General features: G+C 39.8%; 1 protein-coding gene across 1 annotated transcript; it reads left to right on the top strand.

Moving 5' to 3' along the window:
- The first annotated feature begins 152 nt into the window (after window positions 1-152).
- On the top strand, window positions 153-25713 carry tex9 (testis expressed 9). Its single transcript, XM_039771905.1, has 12 exons — window positions 153-217; window positions 1371-1489; window positions 3222-3285; window positions 5099-5178; window positions 6414-6453; window positions 9128-9213; window positions 11376-11542; window positions 12885-12967; window positions 15885-16058; window positions 19422-19556; window positions 21767-21901; window positions 25342-25713. The coding sequence occupies exons 1-12, from the start codon at window positions 182-184 to the stop codon at window positions 25417-25419; spliced, it is 1197 nt and encodes a 398-aa protein (XP_039627839.1). The 5' UTR covers window positions 153-181; the 3' UTR covers window positions 25420-25713.
- The last annotated feature ends 2123 nt before the right edge of the window (window positions 25714-27836 follow it).

Below are 27836 nucleotides of genomic sequence, written 5' to 3'. Positions count from 1 at the left end.
GCTGCATCTGTGCGATTGGTGACGTCACCGGAACGTCGTTACCAGCTGGAAAAATCAATTGGTTCGCGAACGTGTCAGTTAGAAAGTGACGTCAAGAGCAGAGTCTACATCGGCGTCGGCGAGTATCGGTTACTAAGCAACAGAGACGCGGTTTTTGAGTTCTTCAACGCGGCTGCTAAACATGGCGGAAAGAAAAACAAAGTCTGCTTTGCCAAAGGTATATTAGATAAGATTTGGGTGATGTATGTAGGAATTTTTCTAGTAGTGGGCAACAGTTTATCTAGAAAGGAGAAAACTGAAATTTACTTTATTAAAGTAAGAATAACAAAAGGCGCGTTTCTACACATAAACATGTGGCATAGATTTTTTCCAGTCAGCATTTGTAAAATTCACCTCGGTATATTCAGCTAAAATTGTGTCTGATTTATAAAATTTATAGTGACGCTGGTGGTCCTTGAAACACTGTTTCCTCACAGCTCAAGATACCTGTACGATATGACCACTGCTTCTGACGAGACTGCACGAACCCCGCGTCATCTTCATATTGTAACCGTAATGTGATTTAGATCATGGAAATGACAGATGGCGCGAACAGATATGCGTACTATACGAACTTGATTACAAATTTAATGCTAATACAGCTGTTCCATCTTCCGGCAACTCGGAAAGCTTATTGTGAAAGTTCATGAAATCAATGTATGAATTAAAGGATTGCTGCTGTCTTTATTCCATTGCATGCTACGATTTTGACCATTTAATAGGTTTATAGGTCGCTATTTTCACGTATGCAGAATACAACAAAATTCTTACATGTATGTGCTAATTAACACGCGAAACGTCATCACTCACCAGCCCAATGATTAGTGGGCAGAGGTACGTATTCAACTATCTGTCCATTGTCAAACAAATTTATCCCGAGCAGGGTCGTGAGAAGCTTGAGTCTATCCTTACCTCAAAACTTCTGTCTTTCTTACCTGAAATATCTCAGAACATGGCTTATACATGCACTCAATGCAAAGATTTAAATGTACACCCAATGACCACTTTATTAGGTCCAGTTGCTGATTAATATACATAACTTTCTTCTCCAAAATGTAAATCATATGGCTGAAACTAAATATGCAACATGTCAGAATGGTCAACAAGCTTAGTTGTTGTTTGACCAAAGCATAGAAAAAGTGAGACTTGCGATTTAAGTATTTTTAGGAAATGTGCTCTTCACTTTGCGGCATTTCTTTTTTTCTGGAGGGGATCTTAACTGGTACAAGATAGGTAGACGTAATATAGTGACCACTGAGTGTATATAAAAGAGGTTCAGCTAACCAGTGAATATATACAGGACATTTGACAATCTTTTTCATTTGTTGCAGGTAAAGAAGCCTTTGTCTGCCAGATCTGAAAAGCCTTCTGATCTTAATAACCGGCCACTATCAGCACCTGTCAAGAAACAACCACAAACAGATTTACTGGCAAAAGAGGAGGAATACAAGTAAGGACATTTCATTTTGATTATTCTGGTTTTTGAGGGTGGTAGATTCCAGGATTAAATGATCCAACTAAATGTTAGTGTCATACCTTTAAAGTATTTTTGCAGAAGTTAGTTCTGCTGCCACTCAGTTCCAGGGATCTTCTTTTAGTTCCTAAGCCGTTCACTGTCCATGTGGGGTTTACACATCATCCAAGTTGACTTTCTGTGATTACACCGGTTTTGTCCCCTTTGCCTTAGGTCAATTGAAGACTGTAAATTGGCCCATCATAAATGTGTTTGAATGTGCCATGTGGTGTACTGGCATTCCATCCAATGTTTGGCCCTGCCTTGTGCCCACTGGCTCAGACTTCTCATAACTGTGCAAAGCAAAACACAGACTCAGAAAATTAATGGATAGATAGACATCCTAACTAAGTAAATATTAAATAACCAACCCAACAACCATAAGGTGTTACTTTGTTTTTATGATTTTTTTTTTCCAGATGAACACTTTAAGCACATTTATAGCTTTGGCATTTAAAATATTTAAATACATTCTGGAAACTTTTACTTAAAAATGTTTAAGTTCTAGTTAATAAGGTTCCTTCTACCGTCCACCTATAAGGCATACCAAAGCACATCCTTTCACCTTCATTACTCGTAATCTCTTACAACCCTGATTCATGTTTATCCAGCCGGTGCACTTTCTACCTTGTTAGAAACAGCTTTTAAATGCCATTCAGGGGTCATTTCCAGGCAAGTCCTGAATTACTTTTCTGTGTCAGAACCGACTCTTCTTTAGGTTCAGGTACACCAGGATTGAGTTCTTTGTGTCTCTGTACACATGTGCCCTTAGTAGTCTTAGAAGAATTTATTTTGGCCTGCAGTTAACTTAAAACTGCATCCGGATCACACCTGTTACAGTCAGATACAATGTCCTACTGGCAGCAATATTACAAACCGTCTTCTGCAAGTCTCTCCAGGCCTCGCCTTGAAAAGGATATCATGGTGCTACTTCTCACGACTTAGTTAACATCTAGGCGGTATCTTGGCCTTTTGTCATCTCTCCATTGTGCCCTGGCCTGTAGTCCCATAGGGGAATGACTTTAGAGTCTTCTCCAGGTGCCAGTCTTCCTCTCTAATTCCGGTACTCACAGGTATCCCACTACATCATTTAGAAGCTATCCAGTCATGTTGTTACCTATCTTCTCACTTTTGGCATATGGAGGTGTACCACCAATACTAGTGTGGATATTCATCATAATCTCTTGGCACTGTACCTGGCTCTAATCCTATTTCTGTGCCATTTTGAGACCAGTTTTGGCACTGCAAGCTATATTAGTCAAATTGTATTGAGCCGCTAAACAGTGTGAGAAACATAGTACATGGTATAATGACAAAATTTGAAATACAAGAAACAAACTAACACATGTTTATTTATATTTACTTGGCACAAGTCTTTTTATGTTTTGATGGAGTTTAATTTTTAAAGTGAGTTCAAACAAAAAGTGAGAATAATATAGAATACCATGAGAGACATAATATGAGTTTAGACTTTTTAGTGCAGTGCACAGTAAAAAAATAAAAAATAAATAAAAAGGCACTGCTGAGTAACACATTTGTAAGGCAAAAGAGTCTCATTTACAATTTGGATTGTTGTTATAATAATACATGATTAAATGTATACAATTATTGTTAGCATATGTGAACAAAGGAAACAGCATAGAATTTATTTATATTTTCTATTTTGCAGACGTCTTAATGCAGCCCTAGAAGCAAAAACAGCTGAGCTTGTTCGAGAAGCTGAGAGAGTCATGGTAAGAGCTACAATGTTGTTGTTTTTCCCTTCATCTTTGTCTTCGAGTGGTATGGTGGTACTGTCTCATACCTTCAGGAAAAAGGGTTACGTTTGGTTATTACCATAATTAATTAATTAAGTTCTTTTCTTTTATATAGCACTTCACATACTGAGAGTTGGGAACCTCTTCAACCACCACTAATGTACTGCATCCACCTTGATGATGCAATAACAGCTATTTTGCGTCAGCATACTCAACACATATTAGCTATTATGTGGTGAAGTGTTGAGAAATGACTACAGAGATTCAGGAATGCGATTTTATATCTCACCTGAAGGATGGGATCAATTTTTACAGCACAGTGTCCCCCTCACTGTACTGGGGCATTGTGATCCACACACAGACCACAGGATAAGTGCCAGCTGCTGGTGTCACTGACATTACTTCCATCAGCAACCTTGGCTTTTTCCAGATCAGGGGTCTGCAACTCCAGTCCTGGAGAGCTACTGCGGCTGCAAGTTTTCATTCCAACTCTTTTCTTAATTTGTGACCAGTTTTTGCTTCTAATTAACTATTTCCCTTTATTTTAATGGACTTTTCTTGAGACTTTGACCACTGAATTGATTCTTTTTTCCTTTAACGGCACCCAAGCATAAATTTGATGTGAAGTGAGCCAACAGATGACCAACTAAGTTGGGACCTCAAACTCCAACCTTCATTCAGTTTCTTAACTTGAAGCCACTTCTCATTGCTAATTAAACCCGTTATTTAAATCTATGGTGCTCATTCTTCATTTCCAAAACTGTTGATTTTCTTTTTTAAGAGCGGTGTCAAAATGTTTTGTGGACCTGAGCAGATCAACATTACTAAGGCCTTCACCTTTCTTTATTTTCATTTATGGTGTGATGGACGCAGGTTGTTGCTTATGTGTTGGTTCATTTTGTTTCTTAATATTGTTTGGTTACTAATTAAGAAAAAAAAAAGAAATATTTAAGGGGCCTGAGTCTTAAGTTGTGCATCAGTTAAAATTAAGGCAAAGAGTTAATTAGCAGCAAAATCTGGTCACTAATTAGGAAAAGGGTTAGAATGAAAACCTGCAACCACAGTATCTCTCTAGGACTGGAGTTGAAGACCCCTGTTCTAGATGTTCTCCCATCCAAGTACTGGCCGGGCCTAAACATGCTTAGCTTCAGGTGGAGATTCAGAAGAATGTAATATGGCTTCTTTAGGGACTTTCAATGTCTCTAAATGTCTGTGGATTTTTCCTCCTCCTTCTCTAGTTTCCTTCCACATCCCGAAGATGTGCATGTTAGTTAATTGGGGACTGTGAAAGTTCAAGTTTATTCTCATGTATATTGGATGTGTGTGAATCAGTGTGCCCTTGTATAAGATTGGCACTCAGTCCAGGTGTGGTTCCTGATGCTGCTGGAATAGGCTCTAGTACCCTTGCGACCCTCAACCCGGTTATGGGAATTTGCGGATCTTTATAATATTGCAAGATGTCTTATATGACTTGGCTCTTGATTAACAACACCTGCCAACAAAGAGTTTGCTTTCTGAACACTTTTTTATTGTATCATGTATTAATGTTTCTTCATATTCCTATGTGATGCAGTCTATCATAATCACTGAAAATATTTCCGGAAACATAGCTTCTTGTCCATTTCATTCTTCCATTGGTGTACTTAGTTCATTACTCATGCCTAATTAATATATTTTTACCAAAATCTCTAAAACCCTTTTTTAACAAAAGTTACAGTTAAAAATTGAGATGAACTTCTAAGGATTTTCTATTTTTTTAAATCTAAAACTATCTTTTTGTCTTTCTTAGAAAGAACAGCAAGAAGTATTGTCAAGACCAGTTTCCTCATATCTTGATGACGACGTTGAAGATTCTAGTCATAATTTGGGGTAATATTCTCTAACACTTCAATTTAACTAAACCGTATATTTTGTAAAAATGTATTTCTAATGATTTAAACATTTACACGTTCAGGCAGACTGTGGTGGAGTGGTTAAGGCTTTGGACTTCAAACCCTGGGGTTGTGGGTTCAAATCCTGCTACTGACACTGTGTGACCATGGGGAGCAAGTCACTTGACATGCCTGTACTCCAATTGGAAAACCAAAAGAAATGGAACCAATCGTATCAAAAGTCTACTTGGATAAAGGCGTCATTCAAATAAGCAAATGTAAATCATTCATTGTGTGCATAGTCTAAATTGGATTAGTTTAGCAACACACACTTTCACCTGAGTTGCTGGTATGGTTGTGAAGAAGATACAATTTGACAGGCAGGAACTGCACAGAGGTTACAGCAGACTGGCTGTTGGTATGGAATTTACAGATCTCAGTATATAAATGATGAAAAACATCAATCCATTTTCTGCATGCATTCATGCTAGTCATGGTTAAAGAAATACTACTGTACACCCAAAATTGGTAATTGTTTTTGTTACCTGTTACTTACCACATATTGTTTATAGTGATGGATGGAAAAAAATGTAATTGCATGTTTTCATAGAAAATGGAGAAAACATAGTTTCTCATAAAGTCAACTTCTGTGGGGGCAGTGAAGGCTAAAACTGATGGTTGGTCAAGAGTGGTATCCTACTATTGTAGACCAAGAACAGTTTAGAAATATATCATGGGGCTTCACCATGTAGTGCCTGGTACATAAACTCCAGGAGTTTAAAATCAATTCAGAACCTGCACTGGCAACTAGTGGCGAGATGTGAGCACTGAAGTGAGGTTATCTTTACACCTAGACTTAGTAGAAAGGTGGGCTGCAGCATATTTGCCAATTGAAGATGAGCCATGGCTTCTTGGTTGAGGCAATTTAAAAAGGGCATTGCAATAGTCCAAGTGTGTCAAATAGAACAATTTTCTCACTGTCTTAGAAATGTAGTAATATTTCTTAATTTAAATTTAATCCTCTCGTTCAGTCTTTTTGCATTATACCACTGTATCTTATAGTGTGCGCGTGATAGTAAATTTGAACCTGAACATAAATATGAATATGGAAATGTGCTCTTAGATAAGTGCTAAATAAAATTTTATGCATTGTTGGAGCTAAGCACATATCATATTGTACTATTGTTAAAATTGAATTTTATTTATGATACTGCTTTACTTTTCTTTTTTCAGAACTCCTGAGATACAAAACAATGAACCACCTATTTCAAAGGTAGGCTTTTCTAGATTTATTGCTAAATGCTCCATCCATATCTAAAGAAAAAAATCACAAACACCCAGCAACAAACATTAAAAAACAGAGCTAATGAAAAAGAAGCTATGACCTTTCAGAAATATGGTTTACAGGTACTATTGAACCTATGAACTCCCGCTGTATGTACTGTAGATTGAAGGGTTTCTTGATGTGAGCACCAAGTGAGAGATCAATTTGATGATTCAATTCTTCACCCGGATCCCTCATATATTGTAGCTGATGCAGCAACAGCCATGATCCTCAGGGATCCGCTGCCTTAGATCAATTATATTGGTAAGTGCGGGGCTAGTAGTCATTCATATACACCCATGACGTCAGATACAGATACTTGGAGGACTGTCTTAGTAAGCCTAAGGCTGTACACCCTGTCCATCACAGTATGAGGCAGATATTCAGTTAACAGTGTGTACTCAGGTAGAAGTGAGAAGGCAAATTGTCTTGTCTTAAAATAAAGTTATGTGATCCTTGATGAAGATGGATACCCATTTAGATATGGTATTCTAGTAACTGCGTTATTTTATCCAAGCAATAAAGTTTAGGACAGTCATAGCATCTTTGATCAGGGAGAAGGTCTATTTCAGGAGATTCAAAACAGACACTGGAGTGCTTTCCTTTTCATCAATATCCAAGGTGTGATGTACCATGTGCATTGGCAAAACAGACCTGAAAATAGATAATAACACTTTATAATGATTTCCATCCATCCATTTTCTAACCCGCTGAATCCGAATAGGGTCACGGGGGTCTGCTGGAGCCAATCCCAGCCAACACAGGGCACAAGGAAGGAACCAATCCAGGGCAGGGTGCCAACCCACCGCAGGACACACACAAACACACCCACAGGCCAATTTAGAATTGCCAATCCACCTAACCTGCATGTCTTTGGATTGTGGGAGGAAACCGGAGCGCCCAGAGGAAACCCACGCAAACACGGGGAGAACAAGCGAACCCGGGTCTCCGAACTGCGGGGCAGCAGCGCTACCACTGCGCCACCGTGCCGCCCTCTTTATAATGATTTGCAATGGTAATTCGATTCATGTATCAATGTTGAAAACCCATCTATTTGAATTTGAAGTTGTGAGAAACAAGAGACTATGGTCTGAATTATGTACGTAGCCATAATCTTAATTATTCAAATAAGAAAGCACAGTGTTTGACACAACGTACACTGTAATGGTGTCAAGTGTGTTTGTAACTGTCATCCTTTGGTTATCATACCGCTAGCAATGCTCCTGATGCTCATTCTCCATCTTGTGGGTAATAATAATAAATAACATTAATAACTTCTTTACATTTATATAGCGTTTTTCTCACTACTCAAAGTGCTTTACATAGTGAGTGGGGAGCCATTTTAACCACCATTTATGTGTAGCATCCACCTGGATGATACGATGGTAGCACTTTTTGCACCAAAATGCTATTAGGTGGTAAAATGGTGAGAGAGAGAGCCAATTAGAGACAGGGGTGATGAGGGGGCCAGAATGACTAGCCCATGTGGGGCAATTTATTGAGGACATCAGGATTCTTCTCGAAAGATTCCCAGGGATCTTTTGTGATCACAGTGAGGCATCTTTCTTGGGAGACGTACAAGGCATAGTCTACCAGGAGACCCAGGATGGGTTGGAAGGATCATATTTCTTTACTGGCCTAGGAGCATCACTTAATTCCTTAAGAAGAGCTAGAAGAAGTTGCTGCCGAAAATGTGACCTGGTTTGTCCAGGATAAGTGGGGTGAAAATTAAAAATAACAACCTAAAACTAGTGGCACTGCATCTGTAAAGCTCTTAAGGATGTGAAAGTTGCAGTTTTTAACAAAGTACTCTGCCCTGAGTGCACCTGATTCTGAGCAAATTGTTTAATCATTGAGGACTCATTCTGTAGAACAGGGGGCCTCAGTGGCTGCAGGTTTTCATTCTAACCGTTTTCTTATTTAGTGACCTGTTTGTGCTGCTAATTAGCTTCTTTTGAATTAATTTTATTTGACTTGCTCTTGAATACTCAGACCACTTAATTGTTTCTTTTTCCTTAATTAGCAGCCAAACAATAATGAGATACAAAATGAACCACAACATGACCAGCAAACTGTGTCCATCATACATAATCTAAAAATAAAGAAAGGTGAAGGTCTCAGGAATGTTGATCTGCTCAGGTCCACAAAACATTTTATCAATGTTCTTAGAAAAGAGAAAGTAAACAATTTCAGAAATGTCTGCTATTGTACAATAAGCCATGGAATTAAAGAACGGGTTTAATTAACAATGAGAATCGGCTGCTAATTAAGCAACCGGTTGGAATGAAATTGGTTGTGTTTTGAAGCCTGACTTAGTTGGTCTTCTGTTGGCTCACTCGCTTCACATTTCATTTCTGTTTGGGTGCCATTTAAGGGAAGAAATGAAGCAATTCAGAGGAACGATGGAGACATTCAGAGTCAATTAAAATTAATTCAAAAGAAGTTAATTAGGAGCCAAATCAGTGCACGAATTAAGAAAACTGTTAGAACAAAAACCTGTAGCCATTGGGACCAGAGCTGGGGACCCCTGTTGTAGAAGTATGCTGACAATTGAAACATTTCTAAATTGCTTTGAACAATAACTGTCAGATAAGTGTATTTATTTATTTATTTATTTTAATAGAAGGTCTTGAATAAAGCTGATGCTAAGTCAAAGCCCCCAAAACAAAGCAGACCCCGGTCAGGTCATCAAGCCAAGAAACCAACCAGGTAAGTTGGAACAAAAAAATCACTTTGCAATATAAACCACACTTATCAATCGAGCCCATTCATCATTGTGTTAAAGTGAGTCTCTTCTATCTTCAGTATAAAAAAAAACTGTAGTACTGTTAAAAAATGTATATGTTGTCCAAGCTTACTTTAAAAACAAGAAAAGGCCAACCTTTGCTGTAAAAGCAGCATTTTTCCTGCCAGTATACATTGCCGTAGTCGTAACCAATTGTTAGTTTGCTGTTTCCAGAATTATTTGGTAAGGTACTCTAGGTGCAAATAAGCATTTTGATATAGTTTGGGATTCTGTGTCCTCTCTGTCGATTTTTGTTGTTTGGTGAGTGAAAAATAGCAAGATGCATCAGAGGAGACTGAATGGTGACCAAGTAGACACAAATATTTTCAGGAAGATAATGAATAAAGGTAAGGTTGTAAAACATGCTATAAAGGTTTTCAGTTTGCTTAGTGAGTATTCACCATGTCATGAACAGTGAGCCTCTGCTGCAATTATGGCTTATTGGCTAAGGTACTTGACTGTAAACTGCAAGGTTGTTAGGTCAATCTCTAGTAATGACTCACCGTAGAACTCTGAGGTCACTTCTCCTTACAATGTTACAATCCTATCATATATGAAAATCACTTTGGGTTTTATTCACCATGGAAGACACTATAGAGTCTCCTTATTCAGACAGTGTGACAACACATCCACTAGTTGCTAAGGCACTGGAGTGCTAACCACAACCTGTCCTGTTTAAACACCACCAGTTGTTCACTATATAAGAGTAACCAGATCACTTTATGTGCCTGTACTGTTATAAGAATATATTGTACATAAAGTTCAAGAGTTTCAACACATAAATGAATCATCTGAATAGTATTTACATTTTTGCAGTTGCTGCTGTACTGCATGACTGTTGGAAAAGGTATGGCTGAAAAGCGGTTATATTTGATAGGCCAGGAGATTTGAACAGATTGAACAGGAGAGTCAAAGAATATTTGAAAAGACAGATCAAATGTGAGAGACAAACTATAGGGGGTTGAAAATCAAAAGGAAAAGGATTAGAAAAACTGAGCACCAACATCGCAAAGCATTATCCAAAAATCAAAGTCAAAATACTCAATCTCATGGCTATGTCTTTTTCCTTGATTTCTGATATAAAATACTGGGGAACAAAATGTATAAACCTTTAGTTCAGTACAGTACATGAAAGGTAAACAATTCTTGAAATTTTTAGAAGTAAGCATATTGACTTTGCGTGTCGCAATGCTGACAACCATGTGATTGGTGTTATGATTCAGTGCACAAAAAAAAAAAAAGCAAAAGAGTAAGAGGCCTCTGAAACACCCACAAAATCAAGATATAGCTTTCACCGACCTTCCTGAAGATAGGCCTCACCCCAGGCAGCCTGAGTCCAAACTTTACTAGCAGGCTTCAGCCTATCCGGATCCCAAAAATGGGGAAAAGTGGATAGCGAAGACATGTTGCATGTACAATAGACATACAAGTAAGAATTTTTCTGTACTTTGTACATGTGGCAATAATATTTTTGCTATTCCGATAAATTCCTCTTAAATAACTTGATAGTTTGTTGGGCTATTGTGACCCCCTACTTGCTGAGGAGTGGTACTGTAGTGTGTGAGGTTGAAATTTTGAGGCACACCACTGAGTCAGAATTACTTGAACGAGTCCTTTCACATATTAGTTATCACATGTAGATATGTCAGTCAGTCAGTCATTTTCCAACCCGCTATATCCTAACTCAGGGTCACGGGGGTCTGCTGGAGCCAGTCCCAGCCAACACAGGGTGCAAGACAGGAACAAATCCCCGGGCAGGGTGCCAGCCCACCGCAGGGCACACACACGGACAATTTAGGATTGCCAATGCACATAATCTGCATGTCTTTGGACTGTGGGAGGAAACCCACGCAGACACGGGGAGAACAGACAGACTCCTGGGAAGCGAACCCAGGTCTCCTTACTGCAAGGCAGCAGCGCTACCACTGCGCCACCATGCCACCCCCATGTAGATATGTAGTGCCTGCAAATTGTAAGTCATTCTGGAGAAAAAGATTCTGCTAAATAAGTATGTAATTGAAGTGAGTTACACAGAATCAACAATATTGACCTGTAGACATTTGTTTTTTGTTTTCAATCTTCTTAGCACTCCAGGGATCACCTTGGCAGATGATGTTGCTGTCCTTGAGGATTTGGTTGACTTCTCTTTGGCAAAAACAATAACTAACATTGAGGAAAAGCTGGGCAAAGGAGATGGAATGGATGATCCTGAGGATGATGTCATTCCTGGTGCTTGCAATGAAATGGGCTCAGGTGAGTTCTTTTTTTTATAATTTTAATTATTGGTCCCGCTAAGCCTTTCACATTTTTTTTTTTTTGTGATTTTCGCTAGCCTTCGGTCTGTGTTTTTAGATATGCCGAGCGAGGGGTGGGCAGCCAGTTGGCCTAGTAATTTGCAATGTCTGTAATTCCATTTATCTGTGAACTTGTTACAGTGTTGTGAGCCTGTACTCTGTGAAAGCGCTATACACAAGTAAACTGAATTGGATTGAAAAATGAATATTTGCACTTGACATGGCATTCCTACTATAATTACAAACCTCACCAACCAGGAATAGTGATCAAGAAGGAAGAAGTATAAAAGATACAAATAAAAAGATAACGAAAACTCTACTTTCCCACTGGCTCTTACTATACAAATTGCTGAACCCATGTCTGTGTGGTAGGGTGGCTCGCCCACCTCTTAGGTAGTCTTCACCATTATCACAACATAATCTGTCTTTTTCAACCCTGGCATCATTCTCTTGATAGTAAATGTTTCCTCACAATTCTCTTCCAACCTATACTCTCACTTGGCCTGTGGCTTGATGCAACTCCAGGTGCCACATCTGGCCAAGCACGAATTCACCTCTGGTACACCAAAACCAGAACTCCTCCTACTGGCCTCTGGTGAGCCTTCAACCTTAAACTGCCATTTCCTGCTTTGTTTTTTGCTGTTTGCTTTTGTTTTAAAGGGACAGCACTGTTTTATTTATTTCCACTCCAGCCTGTATGGCCATTAATTCCCCTGTCTCCTCTGATGTGGCACCTCAGTCCCTTCTTTTACAAGATTTTAAAAACTGCTCTTATCTAGCAGTCAGGATACCTTGCAACTTCTTGTCAGCCCTCCATTCCCTCTGTTTGTCTCACTCAGATTTAAGAGTAAGGCATCCTGTGTACCCACTATCTAGAATCCTAAGAAATTAATGCATGTTTCTTCACTGTATTTCTGCTCTGGTGCCCCTGCCTGTTGTCCTTTTGGTAAAGCACATCTGACAGGGTCTCAAGGCCTTCTTTCAATCACTAACATGTCTAAGACCTTTGATTTTGGCATGGTTGGCTCATCTTATGCCCTCTCACCTGGCAAGGTTCAGTCCCCAATAATCTGTTGCCAATTGGGCATCCCTTCAAAACAGACATGAGAGGTTCTCATTTTTGTACTGTACTGCTTCATAATCTCAGTTCAATTAATAACAGCATTGGAATAAATTGTCAATGTGCAACTCCATCTGAAAGATGAATTCTTAATAAAATTTAAACTTTTATAGAAAAAAAGATCAATCTGTTTTACAACATACCTCAATCATAAAGTGCTGTTTTATCCTTCTTTATCTAGAGTCACAGATACGATTTCTTAAAGCGAAGCTGCGAGTGATGCAGGAAGAATTAGACCGGCTTACTAATGAGTGTAACAAGAAGGTAAACACATTTTTCACTTTACAATTATCATTTTGTAAACCTGCTATGAGTTTTTATATTGTCCATTTAAACATATAGCAGAACAGCATTCCTCCCTCCCACCTACAATGCTTCTTATCATTCACCTTTAGTTATTTAGCTAATTATATTATTCAACACAATTTACATATAATAGGTATTGCACTGGCAGCTGAAAAGAGTCTCAGAGAAAAAGTAAAAGAGTTGGAAGATGAGCACTACAGGATAAAGCGTGTAACAATCTGAAGAATACAAAACTCTTACACAGTGAGCCAGTACCGTTGATACCCTCTTGCTTAACAAGCTAAAAGTATTTACACTGTGTTGTGAGCTAGATGGAAAAAATCCACCACAAGGGCAAAGAAAACAGGACTGGGAGACACACTACCAATGAAAAGTTTTAGAACACCTCAGTTTTTCCAGCTTTCATTTCAAATTTAATCAGTTGAAATACAATCAATGGGCGGCACGGGGGCGCAGTGGGTAGCGCTGCTGCCTCGCAGTTAGGAGACCTGTGGTTCGCTTCCCGGGTCCTCCCTGCGTGTAGTTTGCATGTTCTCCCCGTGTCTGCGTGGGTTTCCTCCCACAGTCCAAAGACATGCAGGTTAGGTGCATTGGCGATTCTAAATTGTGTTTGTGTGTGTCCTGTGGTGGGTTGGCGCCCTGCCTGGGATTGGTTCCTGCCTTGTGCCCTGTGTTGGCTGGGATTGGCTCCAGCAGACCCCCGTGACCTTGTCTTTGGATTCAGTGGGTTGGAAAATGGATGGATGAAATACAATCAATGATTTAAAAAGATAAGCAGTAAACTGCCAGAAGTTTAAATTTAAAGTTTAGGTTAGAAGCAACTGAAAAATAAGGAAATAGCAGGTTTTATTCCTGCCAGTTTCACAATGATTAAGTCATTTTTACTTTGAATGAATCTCATTGTTTTATTAGCTGGTCTTTTTTCTTCACCATGTATTTTTGAGTATTAAAAAAAATCACAGTGGTGTAAGACATTCAGAAATGTTTGTATCACTTTAAATGATTCACTCTTTTCTGATGTTTTCCCATTAATTTACATTTTTGCTGTGGACTTTGTTCCCTTAATTGTACCCTAACATACTGTCAATTAACAAGGGAGTGGAGGGGACACAGGGACAAACATTACTGAATGCTCAAAGGCTGCAGACCTAATAGCGAGGTCATTAGTAAGTAATGATTTAAATAACTATTATGATCTGAAATCATAATGATGATGATGAAAAACTTAAAATCCATGATAAAATCACAATGTAATATATATTAATGCTTCCTAAATACAGAACCTATTAAAATGGAGTGAACCCACTCTAAACACTAAACCATATATATTGGGATATAACTGCTTGCTTAATTAAGGTAAGAGTCAGTTGGAATTAGTTGGAACAAAAACCTGCTGCCATGGAGGGGTTACCAGGACTGCACTTGAGAAGTACTGATATAGAGCTTTTCTTTAACATACAGTGCGTTTTGTTACATAGCGTTTCACGTCTACTATTCCTTTAATGATTTTCATTACCATGTATTACATAGTACTCTGCACATCTGTCTAAATATCTATCTGTTATAGTGTGCCTTTCATATTTATTTATCTGTATTGATTAAGTAATCATTGTTTTTTTCACTTGATGTTTTTCATTTATTAATCTGTCATGTTCTAGTTTATGTATTATCATCTTTAAAGGTAAAGCACACCATAATAATGCATGTTTTTTTTGTTATAAACAGTACAGCACATTTTATTATCAGCACTGAAATGTTGCATGAGGGCTTGTTAATAGCCAGTAGAATTTGTGATTTCCTATTCCACTTTCCGGGCCACTAGAGGGCGACAGAGTCTGTCAAAATTTTGTATTTAGACATTTTTTTCCAGCACAAGGCATCCCAAACAGACCTCAGATTTGAATTTATTTCCAATCTCAAACAGTCTTGTCAGTCATTTTTGATCCTTTCATATAACATTCTGCATTAGAAAAGGAAATATATATATATATATATATATATATATATATTGACATTGATATAGGGTGACACAGAAAAACGGGAACTTTTGAAAAACCTAATAAAAATAGAAGAAATCCAACAAAAAAATTTTATTGACAGCAATTGAACCACTACAACTTGCCTTTTAAGAGACAGCAATCCAAATTATCAGTGTCTGAAAATTACATCCTGTAGATGGAGTCCTCCTGTACGTACGCATTCTTCCAATCTGCTGTTGAGGTTCCCCATTGATCGCTGCAACATCTCAGGTGGGATGCCACGAATTTCATTTTGAATTCTTTGTTTCATTTCATTCAGTGTCCTTGGCCGAGTCGTGTAGACCCGATTCTTAAGGTAGCCCCACAAGAAAAAATCACAAACGAACAAATCTGGTGATCTTGAGGGCCAGGGAATGTCACAGAATCTTGAGATGACACGGTTACCGAACAATTCTCGCACAGCTGCCATTGATTGGCTTGCAATTGATTACTAAATGGCGAGATTGTTTACAGCTCAAGGTCCCTGTTCCGCAGTGCTGCCAACTGTACACTACGCATTGTAAAAGTTCCCGTTTTTCTGTGTCAATTTGATATATATATATATATATATATATATATATATATATATAGAAGCCTTCTGGGCTTCACTGCTGTGGAACATCAAGGTTTTATGGATTTCCCTCTCCTTGATCTGGGTTGTTACTGTGTTATAATATTTCTAGCTTGTCCTTCATAGGTCAAGAATACTTTGTTTTATTGTATTATAGTTTTTTTTTTTTTTGGTGCAAGGATTTAGTTTAATGACAGTATTTGAAAATATCAGCAACGTTGTTTAAGACAAATATTGTGTTTTGTACCTTTAAATACTTGAATTATCTTACCTCTGTCTGCTCTAGGATGATGAGATTAGCATATTAAGTGGTAAAGTGAAGGAAATGGAAGAAGAGCGTTCAAGGCTGCAACGAACAACGAATATTCAGCAGACGCAAGTTGAAAAATATAAAAGTCTCGCAGAGGAGAATGGCAAGAAGAGCGAAGGATTCCAGCATCAGCTCTCTGCTCTGCAAAAGGTATGTATTTCACAAGTAAGAAACAATGGACCCCTGAAAGTACCCAGGTCTGGTCCATTTGCTGGGTGTAGTGGTGCCAGTCACCCTTCCTTTACCCTTATTGAATTCAAGATGGAGTGTGAGGCGAGTTTGGGTTATTTGACTTTTATTATCATACAGTAAATCTTTCCCATTTATTGAGTTATGTTGTGGAAACACACACAGCCCAGTGTATGCATGTTTCTTTTTGCAGCTTTCATTTTAGAACAGTGTTTAACAGGCTTCCTCGAAAGAATAACTTTGTTTTACCTGATAACATTACAAGGTGCCCCACATTTAAGGAGGATGATACATAGCCAGTCTTCTTAGACTGCACATAAGTCTGCTTTTGCAAGTTGGAAATGAATCCTTCACCAAAGGAATGCCTGGCATGGCCTCATGAGCATGACTTGCTAGATGCTGGAAACTAAACCCTAGCTACAGTTGGTGGTAATCTGGCACTTGACTTCTTGGAATTTTGAGAATGCCCTGCAGACAGGATGAATGGAGGGCACTTCTTTCTTGAGATTTATTCCTCGACTTCTGTTCAAACAAATTCCAGCACCTCTCTTAGCCTCACAGTGGATTAAACGTACCCTCTTTTTCCGTGTCCTTTCAATTCTGAAGTTCATCTCATTTACTCATTGGTTTCACTATGCTAGCACACTTTTAGGTGATGACTTTGCTCCAAGGTTTTTTTAGGAGTGATGCTGGTTCAGCCTACTGGTAAGATTGAGGCTGTGTGCATAGAGTGGCTTCACTGTGTATGCAGCATTGTGCAATCTAGAATAAATGGCAGCTCATCTCTTCTAACACCAGGCTTACTTCCAGTCACAAGGAACTGCTTCTGTGATGATACTGGCTTTAATTTCTGGGATTAAGTCTGATATAATATCATTCTCCTTGTCACCTTGCAGTTGCATTGCATAATGGGTGAAGACTAACATTTATTCATCTAAACTCATTTTTGATGTTACTTTAGTCAGGTGTTGGCAGCTGCGGGTGAAAATTAGTGGAGATGACTAATTGTGTTACATCTTAAAGGCAGAACATGCATTGGTGGCGATGATGGAAGAATCAGACTGATTCCACTTTGTTTGAACCAGATCGGCTATTGCCACGTTAAATGCTAATGAATAAGAAAACCAATCCCAGCCAACACAGGGCATAAGGCAGGAACCAATCCCGGGCAGGGTGCCAACCCCACCGCAGGACACACACAAACACACCCACACACCAAGCATACACTATGGCAAATTTAGAATCGCCAATCCACCTAACTTGCATGTCTTTGGACTGTGGGAGGAAACCGGAGTGCCCAGAGGAAACCCACGCAGACACGGGGAGAACATGCAAGCTACACACTGGGAGGACCCGGGAAGTGAACCCGGGTCCATCCATCCATCCATCCATCCATTATCCAACCCGCTATATCCTAACTACAGGGTCACGAGGGGTCTGCTGGAGCCAATCCCAGCCAACACAGGTGCAAGGCAGGAAACAAAACCCGGGCAAGGCACTACCACAGGTTGTAAATATTTTATTTTTTGACTGGCTAGTTCAAAAACAACAGACTTGGTCCAGATGGGATTGTATAAAGTATTATTTAATTCACCTTGGACATGATATTAGCTTCTAATGGAGAGGCTAATACCTTCATACTGAACATTAATTTACATCTGCTTCTCTATCTGGCATCCTCAGCATACGAGGTTGGACACAAAAAAAAATGAGACTCTGCCTGTAACTCTTTTTATTTAACAAATTAAGAAAATTAACTACGATCTTCTTTAAAAAAGTTCCCTTCTAAATGACACACAGCGGCCTACTGCCAAGCCATTTCGCTGATCATTTTCTAAAAGACTCTTGAGGAACTCTGTTGTTTTTGCTTTGACATCTTTTACAGCTAAAAATGATGCCCAGGAGGACTGGAGGAGGGCTTGTGGCTCCTCCAGACCGAGAGGGGGCGTCCGCCCTGGTTATGTTGGGGGCTTCGGGTTAAGGGCTTGGAAGCCCAGCCCTGTAGGGACCCATGGCCACCACCAGGCGGCGCCCCAGTGCCTGACTATCCCGTGTGGTACCCGGCTGGGGCTGGAGCCCGGCCGGGACGCCCAGGAGGACCGGAGGAGGGCTTGTGCCTCCTACAGACCGAGAGGGGGCGTCCGTCCTGGTTATGCTGGAGGCCTCGGGTAGAGGGCTTGGAAGCCCAGCCCTGTAGGGACCCGTGGCCACCGCCAGGCGGCGCCCCAGTGCCTGATTATCCCGAGAGCCCAGCACTTCCGCCACACCCGGATGGGCGGGAGATTGCCGGGAAGCAGCTGGAGCCCATCCAGGTTCCTATAAAAAGGGGCCGCCTCCCTCCAGTCATTGACAAGAGTCGGGTGGAAGAGTGGCAACGTCTGGAGGAGGAAGGAGGCAGTCAGAAGAGAAAGAAAAGAAAGAGAGAAAAGAAGAAGAGAAAGAAGAACAAAGAGAAGGCATTGGAGTGGCCTGGACTGAGGGGTATTGTGGAGTAGTGTGTAGCTTTGTAATAATGAAGAATAAACCTGTGTTTGTGGGTGACATTAACGTGTCTGCCTGTCTGTGTCCGGGGCGAGGTTCACAATATACATGTATGGATGTAATGTTTCATTTATTGTGGGGGGCCCATTTTGTAGAACCAGGTTCAGATGCACCATTTGCAGTTTTGCACTATATGGTCCATGATAAATCTGACGATGCAGAATTTTTGTGGTACCCCCCTTTCATTGATGCTGTAAGTATGGGCTCATTTCGCTTAATGGTTAATCTAGCCTTGTCTGTACCTGCTTACACATTTTCTGCAAAGGTTGCACAGACTATCCTATGTACATCATTACTATACTAAGCTATAAAAATTTATTACTCTTAATAAATTAAACTCAAGTGCAAAAAGGAGCAGTGTAATGCCTTTACAAAACAGTAAGAAACTTGAAAAGAACCTATACTAATAAATATGCATAATATTTAGTGAGCAAATAAAATTACGTTTTTGTACCAAAATGGAAAGAAGTTTAAAGTTATTTTTGTTTTGCTTTTGTAAGCTGTGAAATTTGGGCAACTTTTCCTCAATGTTAAATGCAATCCATGTGTATTTTTCGTGAAGTGTAAAGTTTGCCGGGGTGAAGGGGAAGGTGAAGCAGATTGGCACCTCTCTGTCCTTGACTTGGATAACTTCCTGCCTCCTTGTATGTGCATGAGGTTCAGTATACCATGTTGTGACTCCGTCAGGCTTTAACCATTTTTCATTAGGTAAAATAGTAGGTTTTCTTTATATCAGTTAAGAACTAATGATTGTTTTTATTAATTTTGTTTTTATGATAAAAGGAGCTGGAGAATCACAAGAGAGCACAGAAACAAGCAGCAACCACCCATGGAGCTACTGAAGTGCGGCTAAATAGGGCCTTGGAAGAAGTGGAGAGATATAAATCTGAACTGAACAAAGTGAAACAATGCAGCAAGGTAAACATGCCGCACTGTGATTTAGTGTATTAAAGGATAGTTGGCCACTTGTGCCAGGTAGAAGTTACATAATCTGATGTCATTCCAAATGTTCATATCTGTGGCATGTAGTGTGAAGTTGCACTTACTTCTTCATGACAGAATCTTCACAACCATGTCAAAATTCTGTTCTGTGAAAGAAAAAGTTATTTTTTTAAGACTCTGTAAAATCTATAAGTGATGTTGATTGATAGCGTATCAATGCACACTTTTCATGACAGTGGAAGATTACGTTCCAAGCTAGTAAATGTGCTCACCTTTATTGAGATCATTTTTAGAGGTGGGCATAGTGTGGTGTTGCTGCCTCACATTTACAGCATTCCACTCCCAGTCGTTAACCATGTTCAGTTTACACATTCTCTCCATGTCTACATGGGTTTACCTTTTGGGCAAATCAGTTTTCCCGATGTCCCCAAAAATGTGTATTAGGTCAATTGTTGATTCCCAGTTAGCCCACTGTGATTGTTTGTATGCCTTTTCATGGACTGGTGTCCTGACCAGGGCTGTTTCCTGTCTTGCACCTTATGTTGCAAGGATGTGCTCTGCCTGTCTTTGACCCTGGGCTGAATTAGGTGGGTTTGAGAAAGTCTGCAATTAAGTGATAGCAAAAAAAAAAAACACAACACTAAGAAAAGTCTGCTACCCCACTGGACCAGTCGATGCCAAAGGTTTCTTTGTTTGTCGGATGACGTTGTCAATTTAAGATATGGGCTCTGAGAAATCACATTTTACAGTTTTATTGCATACTAGTAACGGGGTACTGCATGATAACGTGCAGTGAATACACTTGACATGAGTATTCCTGGTGTTCATCCTCTTTCTCTGTACGTTTATCATTCGTTTGCTCCGAGGTTGATGCACTTGCTACTTCCTGAGCAGCTCTTCTTTTCTCCATCCTAGTGGCCCGCTTCTTCTCTTCTTTCGTTGGCATCTTTTCGCATTAAAACTGATTAAGTCCGTGTTTGTGTTGCAATTACTTGGTATGTTTTCTTTAATTTTTCGCTTAAGCTGGTACTTAAGTCTTCAATCTGCTTCAAGAATGATTTAATATATGAAGAGCTAGAGGAAGTGATGGCGAATGTGGTGGGGATGAGAACAGCGCCCATATGCATTTGCTGCCCTGCCAGCCACTACTGAGAATTGATTCTACAATAAAATAAAATAAAAAGAATGCCGAAAGCGGATAGTAGATGTCACGTAGTATATGTGTACCATAGGTCAATAGGTCAAACTGTTTGCGAGGTACAGGTGATTTAAATTCCTGGACAGACAAACGGACAGCCACGGTAGTGTATTGTATAGGAAGATTTTGTGTATTTTTCATACTGTTCCTTTAAACAACGTTTCAATTACTGCATTTAGGTCCCATTCTGATTTTGTTTTTTCAGATTCTGCTATCATTTGTGGTCAATTTTCATGGACATGGCCATATTGTTTATACCTGCATTGCCATCTTACACACTGACTTCATCATGGCATCGTATTAAAGATGGCAATGCAATTGCTTATTTGTCCCTTTTGGGATAATTCTGTTAAAAAAAAAAACTGTAAGTTTAGTAATATCTTTTGAAAACTGTAATTTTTACTTAGGAATTTTTGGCCTTGTATTTTGTGGCTTCAGTTTTGGTTCACAGATTCTTGGTTTTGACAATTGGTATTTTTAAATTCCACTTAGCATTTTTGACCATTGCCTGTTCTTTGATTCCATTTTGCCTGATTCTTAATTAACATTTAATTTTCTGATCATTTTTTAATTTTCTCATCAAGATGTTTTGCTCTAGCCTTTGCAAGACCCTAACATGTGAGGAAGTTTGCCCACTTCCTCAATGCAGTGGTCAGGAAGTGTAATATAATGCTTCTATTTCTTTCTGCTTCCTGATTGTCTTCTTTATCATAATTCCCCTCCTGACCTGACCTCAGAGTCAATATGGTGACCCGCGCTTACCTGCACTGACATGCGGAGTATTCTTTAGGCGAGAATGTGGGTCCTCCTCTCTCTCTGTGACATTTGATTCATCACTCGCTAGCTGAACCATACATTACATCATAAAGGAGAAGAACTTGCTTTTCAAACAACTTTTTCAGTTTAATTTATTTGCTGCAGTTTGCAGGATTGTAAAATGTGAGGTCCCATTCCAGATCTCTGTATAACTCCAAGGTTTCTTCCTTAGGACACTGCTAACCAGGAGCATCACAAGGTGGAACAATTAAAGGCTGAAAATAAGAAGCTTGAGAAGCAGAAAGCAGAACTGATGACAGGCTTTAAGAAACAACTTAAACTGATAGACATTTTAAAAAGACAAAAGGTTAGTATGTCACAGAGCTCGGAACGTTTTTATTTCACTGTACTGATCTGTGATGTTCTACCTCAGATGAGAATAGGTAGCTCCTAAGTTACTGATTTCACAGAACCACCTCCATGGTGAGATGTCCCACATGGTCCCCAAGGTGTTGTGATTTGTTATTACAAAATAACAAAAAGGGTGTAGGTCTATGAAAAGTACTAAAACCAACTTCACTGGTCTGCCTAGAAACAGACTTCACTTCTCTGCAGCCAGACCTTCAAAATCAAGAGGCAAGCTTTCAAGCCTGCAGATACCGAAAATAGGACACTGGCTTTAAAAGTTCAGAAGTTCCTCTGGCTTGGAATTATAGGGCCAATGAAAATCTTTATAAATTAAGAATTTATTTGTAAACAATCAAAAAAAGAGCAAAAAATGAAAACTGGGAAAATATGGGCAAGGAGATTCGCATAACAAGGCAATCCGATGCAAACATCCAAATCTGAAATCCTAGAAACAAAACAAAAGGTCACGAAAATAGGAATTTCAACAACAATGCTATTGTGAATCTTTAGTCCACTGACATCAATAAACCTCTGGGGGGCACAATTGGCACCCTTAAATTTAACGGCTATGGGTGGTCCCTCAGCAGTGATGTAATATTGGCCCCGCCTCCTACAGAAAACAAGGAATGTATCCTTTAAGTACATATATACAACACATAAATCTTAAATAAATAAACATGACAATATTAACCAAAATTACATAAAAACAAAAAGCACATGAAAACATGATAGTTAAAAAATGACAAATATAACAATGCATTAGAAAAAAAAAACATAAGCCAGAAATCAGACCCTGGCTCTAACATAGCACAAGGAGGCTGAGCTATGTCACCCATGCTGCTTGGTGACAAGAGAGTTTCTCTTCACTGAAAATATTGTAGTTCTAGCGTCCTCTTGCCAGGGCATTAGGCTAAGATCCTTCTCCAATACCAGAATATTAAGGCTACATCCACACAACCTTGTGGACTACAGCGTTTTTAAATGAAAATAATATCCATCCACCTGCATGTTCATAATGTTTATGAAAGTATTTTCATTCATGCTAAAATGACTGAAAAAGTATATGATGTAGACATTAGTGTACACTTGGCATGTGCACATCTCTGGAAAAATCTTTGAACGGATGGTAACACGACCAGCTGGGGATTTATCACAAAACTGTAGTGACTGGTAAATCATTTGCCTTTTGTGTATGTATGCAGCATTCAAAATATACAAAACATGAATTAGATGCATTCAGGTAAGCCATGGAAAGGCGTTATGTGGGAATATGATTTTCTTACGTGAAAGGTGACCAATCAAGGAATGAGATATTGTAATGAGCAAGAGCCAATCAAATAAAAGCCACATAATAAGCACAAACAAATCAGAGCACGATAAGAGTCGGCATTTTTATACGTCTTCATTTTCTTTCACCTGTATTTTCAGAAGTGGAGAGCATTTTCAAAAGTTTTCAGGACTAAAAAAGACTGGTGTAGTGTGAACAAAAGATGAAAACGCAGGCCAATGTCTGCATTCTTAAACCACTACATAGTAGTGTGGACTTAGCTTTAGATTTAGTTAGCATTTTACAAATTTTCTGAATAATATACCTGATAGTAAAGAACACAAATACCTAAACAAAAAAAAGTGATTGAAAACATAAGCTTATAACAGTAATCCATAAAATATGTTCTTCTAAACTCCTAACCCAGCGCCACTTTTAGACCATATGTCACGTGAATGACACTGATTTGTCGTGATGTTCTATAAGCTAGGCCCATTCTGTTTGTAAAATCTTCTGAACGGAAGGCAGCCTCAAACAGGGGACCAAAAGAAGCCCATTTTGTTTTTAAAACAGTAATCCCTCGTTATATCGCGCTTCGACTTTCGCGGCTTCACTCTATCGCGGATTTTATATGTAAGCATATCTAAATATATAACGTGGATTTTTCGCGGGTTCTGCGGACAATGGGTCTTTTTACTTCTGGTACATGCTTCCTCAGTTGGTTTGCCCAGTTGATTTCATACAAGGGACGTTATTGGCAGATGGCTGAGAAGCTAACCAATCAGAGCATGCAGTTAAGTTCCTGTGTGCTAACTGGCTCAACGACGGAGTGCCGAATTCGATTCCGTGGCGTTAACCAGGAAGTCTCATCTCGCTCATTCAGCATCAACGTGTTTCGCTGTGCAAAGAGTTAACTTTTGTGCTCTTTTGTGTTTATCTTTGTGCGTAGTCAAGCCCTTCATTATGGCTCCAAAACGATCTGCCACTGCTTCAGGGGCCGTGCCCAAGCGTACCATGTACGTGTCACTGTACACACATTTACTGTATACAATTTTTCTTGCATTGTACGTATTTATTGCTGGTGGCCTGTCTATCGTAATGGCTGTAGCATATGTGATATCGGAGACGCTCGATATCTTTAAAATAATATTTAGGTTTTACTGTATATAAACAGTGTGTTTACATACATAATTTCAATGAATCTTACCTAATATATAAGAGAATACAAAGGGATTATGCTGTATAACTGTGCGGGAAATATTTATAAACAGTGTGGGAGAGTTTATAAGGGCTTAAAATATATAAAAATAACCATACAAACATATGGTTTCTACTTCGCGGATTTTCACCTATCGCGGGGGGTTCTGGAACGCAACCCCCGAATTCGAGCAGGGATTACTGTAGTTAGAAGAGGATAGAATGTTATTTGCCCAAATATGGAATCATTACAGTGTCACTATGATGATAGCTTTATAAACTTTTAACCGTTCTCACATATGCGTGAATAGAGGACATCTTCAGGGCATGTTTGCTACTGTAGTGCCACTCCGAGGCGGCGGTTGGCACTGTCCTTCACACCATCGTCTCCCCTTTTTGACCTCAGAAGGGAAGGCTGAAGGCAATAGGAACGGTGATGTCATCACATCCACTTCCGCCAACACTCTTGCCTGTTCCTGCCAGGAGCATATTGAAGAATACCACCAACGGATGGAGTCGGTCAATCTACGACACCCGTCTGAAGAAGATGCCATTCCACAAAATCCAGCTGGCAATTGTTTTGTTGATTTTGTTTTCTTGGTCAGTTCATCTGCCAGTTATTGGAGGTTCACCATCCGGTGCCCTAACTCCTTATCTGTGTCTGGTTCTCATTCTTACACTGGTCATACAAGTTAAACTCATAAAATCCTGGAATGGTGTGGAAACTGTACCCTGTGCACATGACAATACTACCAATAGGAATGTTCTGCTCTGACCAGCCCACAGGAGATACCGTACCTCAACATGTATTGTAGCTAACTTTTCTTTCTCCTCCATATTATTGAATGTGTATCAACTGCTGCTAGGCTATCATGGCTCGAGGAGGCCAGTCAATGTTAAGGTCGCTTACGGACTGTTGTTATTTCTTTTTACAGATGCATATTGAAGCAGCTAAGATGCTTTCATTTACTGAAGAGGAATTTATGAAAGCACTGGATTGGGGAAACTCATGATACACATCGGCGACAAAGTTAAAAGAGGACTGAATGGCCAAGGCCGATAATACATGACACCTGATGTAAATATGAAACATGAAGTTTAAAGTCTGGTTACGGAACTAATGCAGGATTTTATTTGGATCAGCAGCTCAACAATATTACTTTTAAGGGCCAGCATCCATGGCAATGATTTATGGATGGTGGGGAAATCTTGAAGAGAATGGCCTAAGTCAGGGGTGTCCAATTCTGGTCCTGGTGGGCCTCAGTGGCTGCCGGTTTTCATCCTAACCCTTTTCCTAATCAGCGAGTACTATTCACCACTAATTAACTCCTTTTCCCTTCTTTTTTTCATAGCCCTGTTTTTAAGGATTCAGTCGTCTGAACTGATCCATTTCTTCATTAAATGGCAGCCAAACAGAAATGAGATGTTAAACGAGCCAACAGATGACCAGCTAAATTGGAACATCAAACTCCAACCAGTTTCTCGATGAGAAGCCAATTCTTGCTGTTAATTAAAGCCGTTATTGAATATCATGACTTGTTGCTGCTCTTATTCTGCCACAGCAGACTGTTTTTTCTAAGACCACCGTCAAGATGTTTTGGTGACCTGAGCAGACCAACATGACCGACACCTTCACCTTTCTTTATTTTCAGGATAGCTGGTGATGTGGCGGCTGGTTTTGTGTCTCATTATTGTTTGGCTGCTCATTAAGGAAGAGGAAACAACTAAGGGGTCTGAGTCACGTCAATTAAAACGGAGGCAAAGTAAGTGAATCAGCGGCAAAAACGGCTCACTAATTAAGAAGATGTTTATAATGAAAACCTGCAGCCACTGTGGCCCACCAGGACCGGAGGTGGACACCCCTGGCCTAAGTGGCTCATCATATAATCTGTACTTATGGAGTTTATGTTGTGCATTTGGCTGTGTATTAGGATGTCAAAGTTAAATCACACATTTGAGAGATAAAGAAAAAGGCTAAATGTAGCTTGATGGAGTTATTTTAAAAGTTAAGCTATAAAAGTCATTTTCTCTTCTCCAAACAAAGGTTATTCCACTTTAAAATCAACATCTCTTCAATGTCCCCTTAGATTTCACTTTACCAAGCCACACTACATATATTTATTTTTGTGTGCTAAATGCACCGTATGGCCAAAAGATTGCAGACTGCAGCTCATCACACCTATAGAAGTTTGTTGGATATCCCATTCCAAAAGCATGGGCATTAATATGCAGTTGCAACCTTTGTAGATATCCACAAGAGTTTGGATTGTGTCTGTGGGCATACGGGCCCTTTCAGCCTAAAGAGCATTTGGGAGGTTAGGTACTGCTGTTGGACGAGAAGACCTGGCTCACAGTGGACGTTCCAACTCATCCCAAAGACTTTCAGTTAGGGTTGAGATCAGGTCTCAGTGCAGATCATTCAGGTTCCTCCATGTCTTTCTGGACGTGGTCATCCTGGAACAGAAAAGGGCCTTCAACAAACTGTGGTCACAAAGTTGAAAGCACACCATTGCCCAAAATCTTTCTGTATACTGCAGTATTTACAGGACCCGTCACTGAAACAATGGGGCCTAGCAAAAACCCTGAAGACCCCCCAGACCGTTATCCCTTCTCCACTAAAGTTTACGTAGGCATTATGCAGTCTGGAAGGTAGTGTTCTCCTGGTATCCACCATACCCAGACTGGTCCATCAGATTGCCAGATAGTGAAGCATGTCTCATCACTCCAGTGAACAAGTTTGCACTGCTCTAGAGTTCAATGGCGGCGTACTTTACACCACTCCAGCCGACGCTTGGCATTGTGCATAGTAATTGTAGGCTTCCACGTAGCTGCTCGGCTATGGAAACCCATTTCATGAAGCTCCTAACATGCACAGTTCTGGTGCTGATGTTGCTTCCAGAGGCAGTCTGGAAAATTTGATGCCACATTTTTGGGCGCTTTAGACTTCAGCACTCGGTGGCCCCGCTCTGTGACTTTGCGTGGTCTACCACTTCATGGCTGAGCTGTTGCTGCCCCTCGACACTTGCCTCTTCACAATAATAGCGCTTACAGTTGACCAGTGCAGGTCTAGCAGAACAAAACGTTTCCGTTCGGACTTGTGAAAAAGGTGACCTCCTAAAACAGTGCCATGTTTAAAGTAAATGAGCTGTTCAGTGCGATCCATTCCAGTGCCAGTGTTTGACAGTCTACTTGATTTTATGTAACTTCTAGCAAAGGAACACCTGAACTCAGTAATTTGGCTTGGTCGTGTCCATATACCTTTGGCCATATATTGCATTTCCTCAAAGGGACACTTTATAAGGTACATCTGTCTAGTCACGTGCCATGTAGGACCCACTTTTTGCCTCCTGAACAGACTTAAGTCCTCAAGGCACTGGTTCAAGGAGATGCTGAAATGGAATGAGGACTCAGCAGTTCTCTGCAATACTGC

The sequence above is a fragment of the Polypterus senegalus genome, chromosome 12 (assembly GCF_016835505.1).
Source record: "Polypterus senegalus isolate Bchr_013 chromosome 12, ASM1683550v1, whole genome shotgun sequence".
Classification (NCBI taxonomy): Eukaryota; Metazoa; Chordata; class Cladistia; order Polypteriformes; family Polypteridae; genus Polypterus; species Polypterus senegalus.
The sequence above is the reverse complement of the archived record's forward strand: the minus strand, read 5'-3'. Positions and strand labels throughout refer to the sequence as shown.

Coding starts and splice junctions, on each gene's coding strand:
- tex9 (XM_039771905.1), top strand. CDS start 182: ATGGCGGAAAGAAAAACAAAGTCTGCTTTGCCAAAG. Junction 1,490..3,221: donor GCAAAAGAGGAGGAATACAA/GTAAGGACATTT, acceptor TCTATTTTGCAG/ACGTCTTAATGCAGCCCTAG. Junction 3,286..5,098: donor GAGAAGCTGAGAGAGTCATG/GTAAGAGCTACA, acceptor TGTCTTTCTTAG/AAAGAACAGCAAGAAGTATT.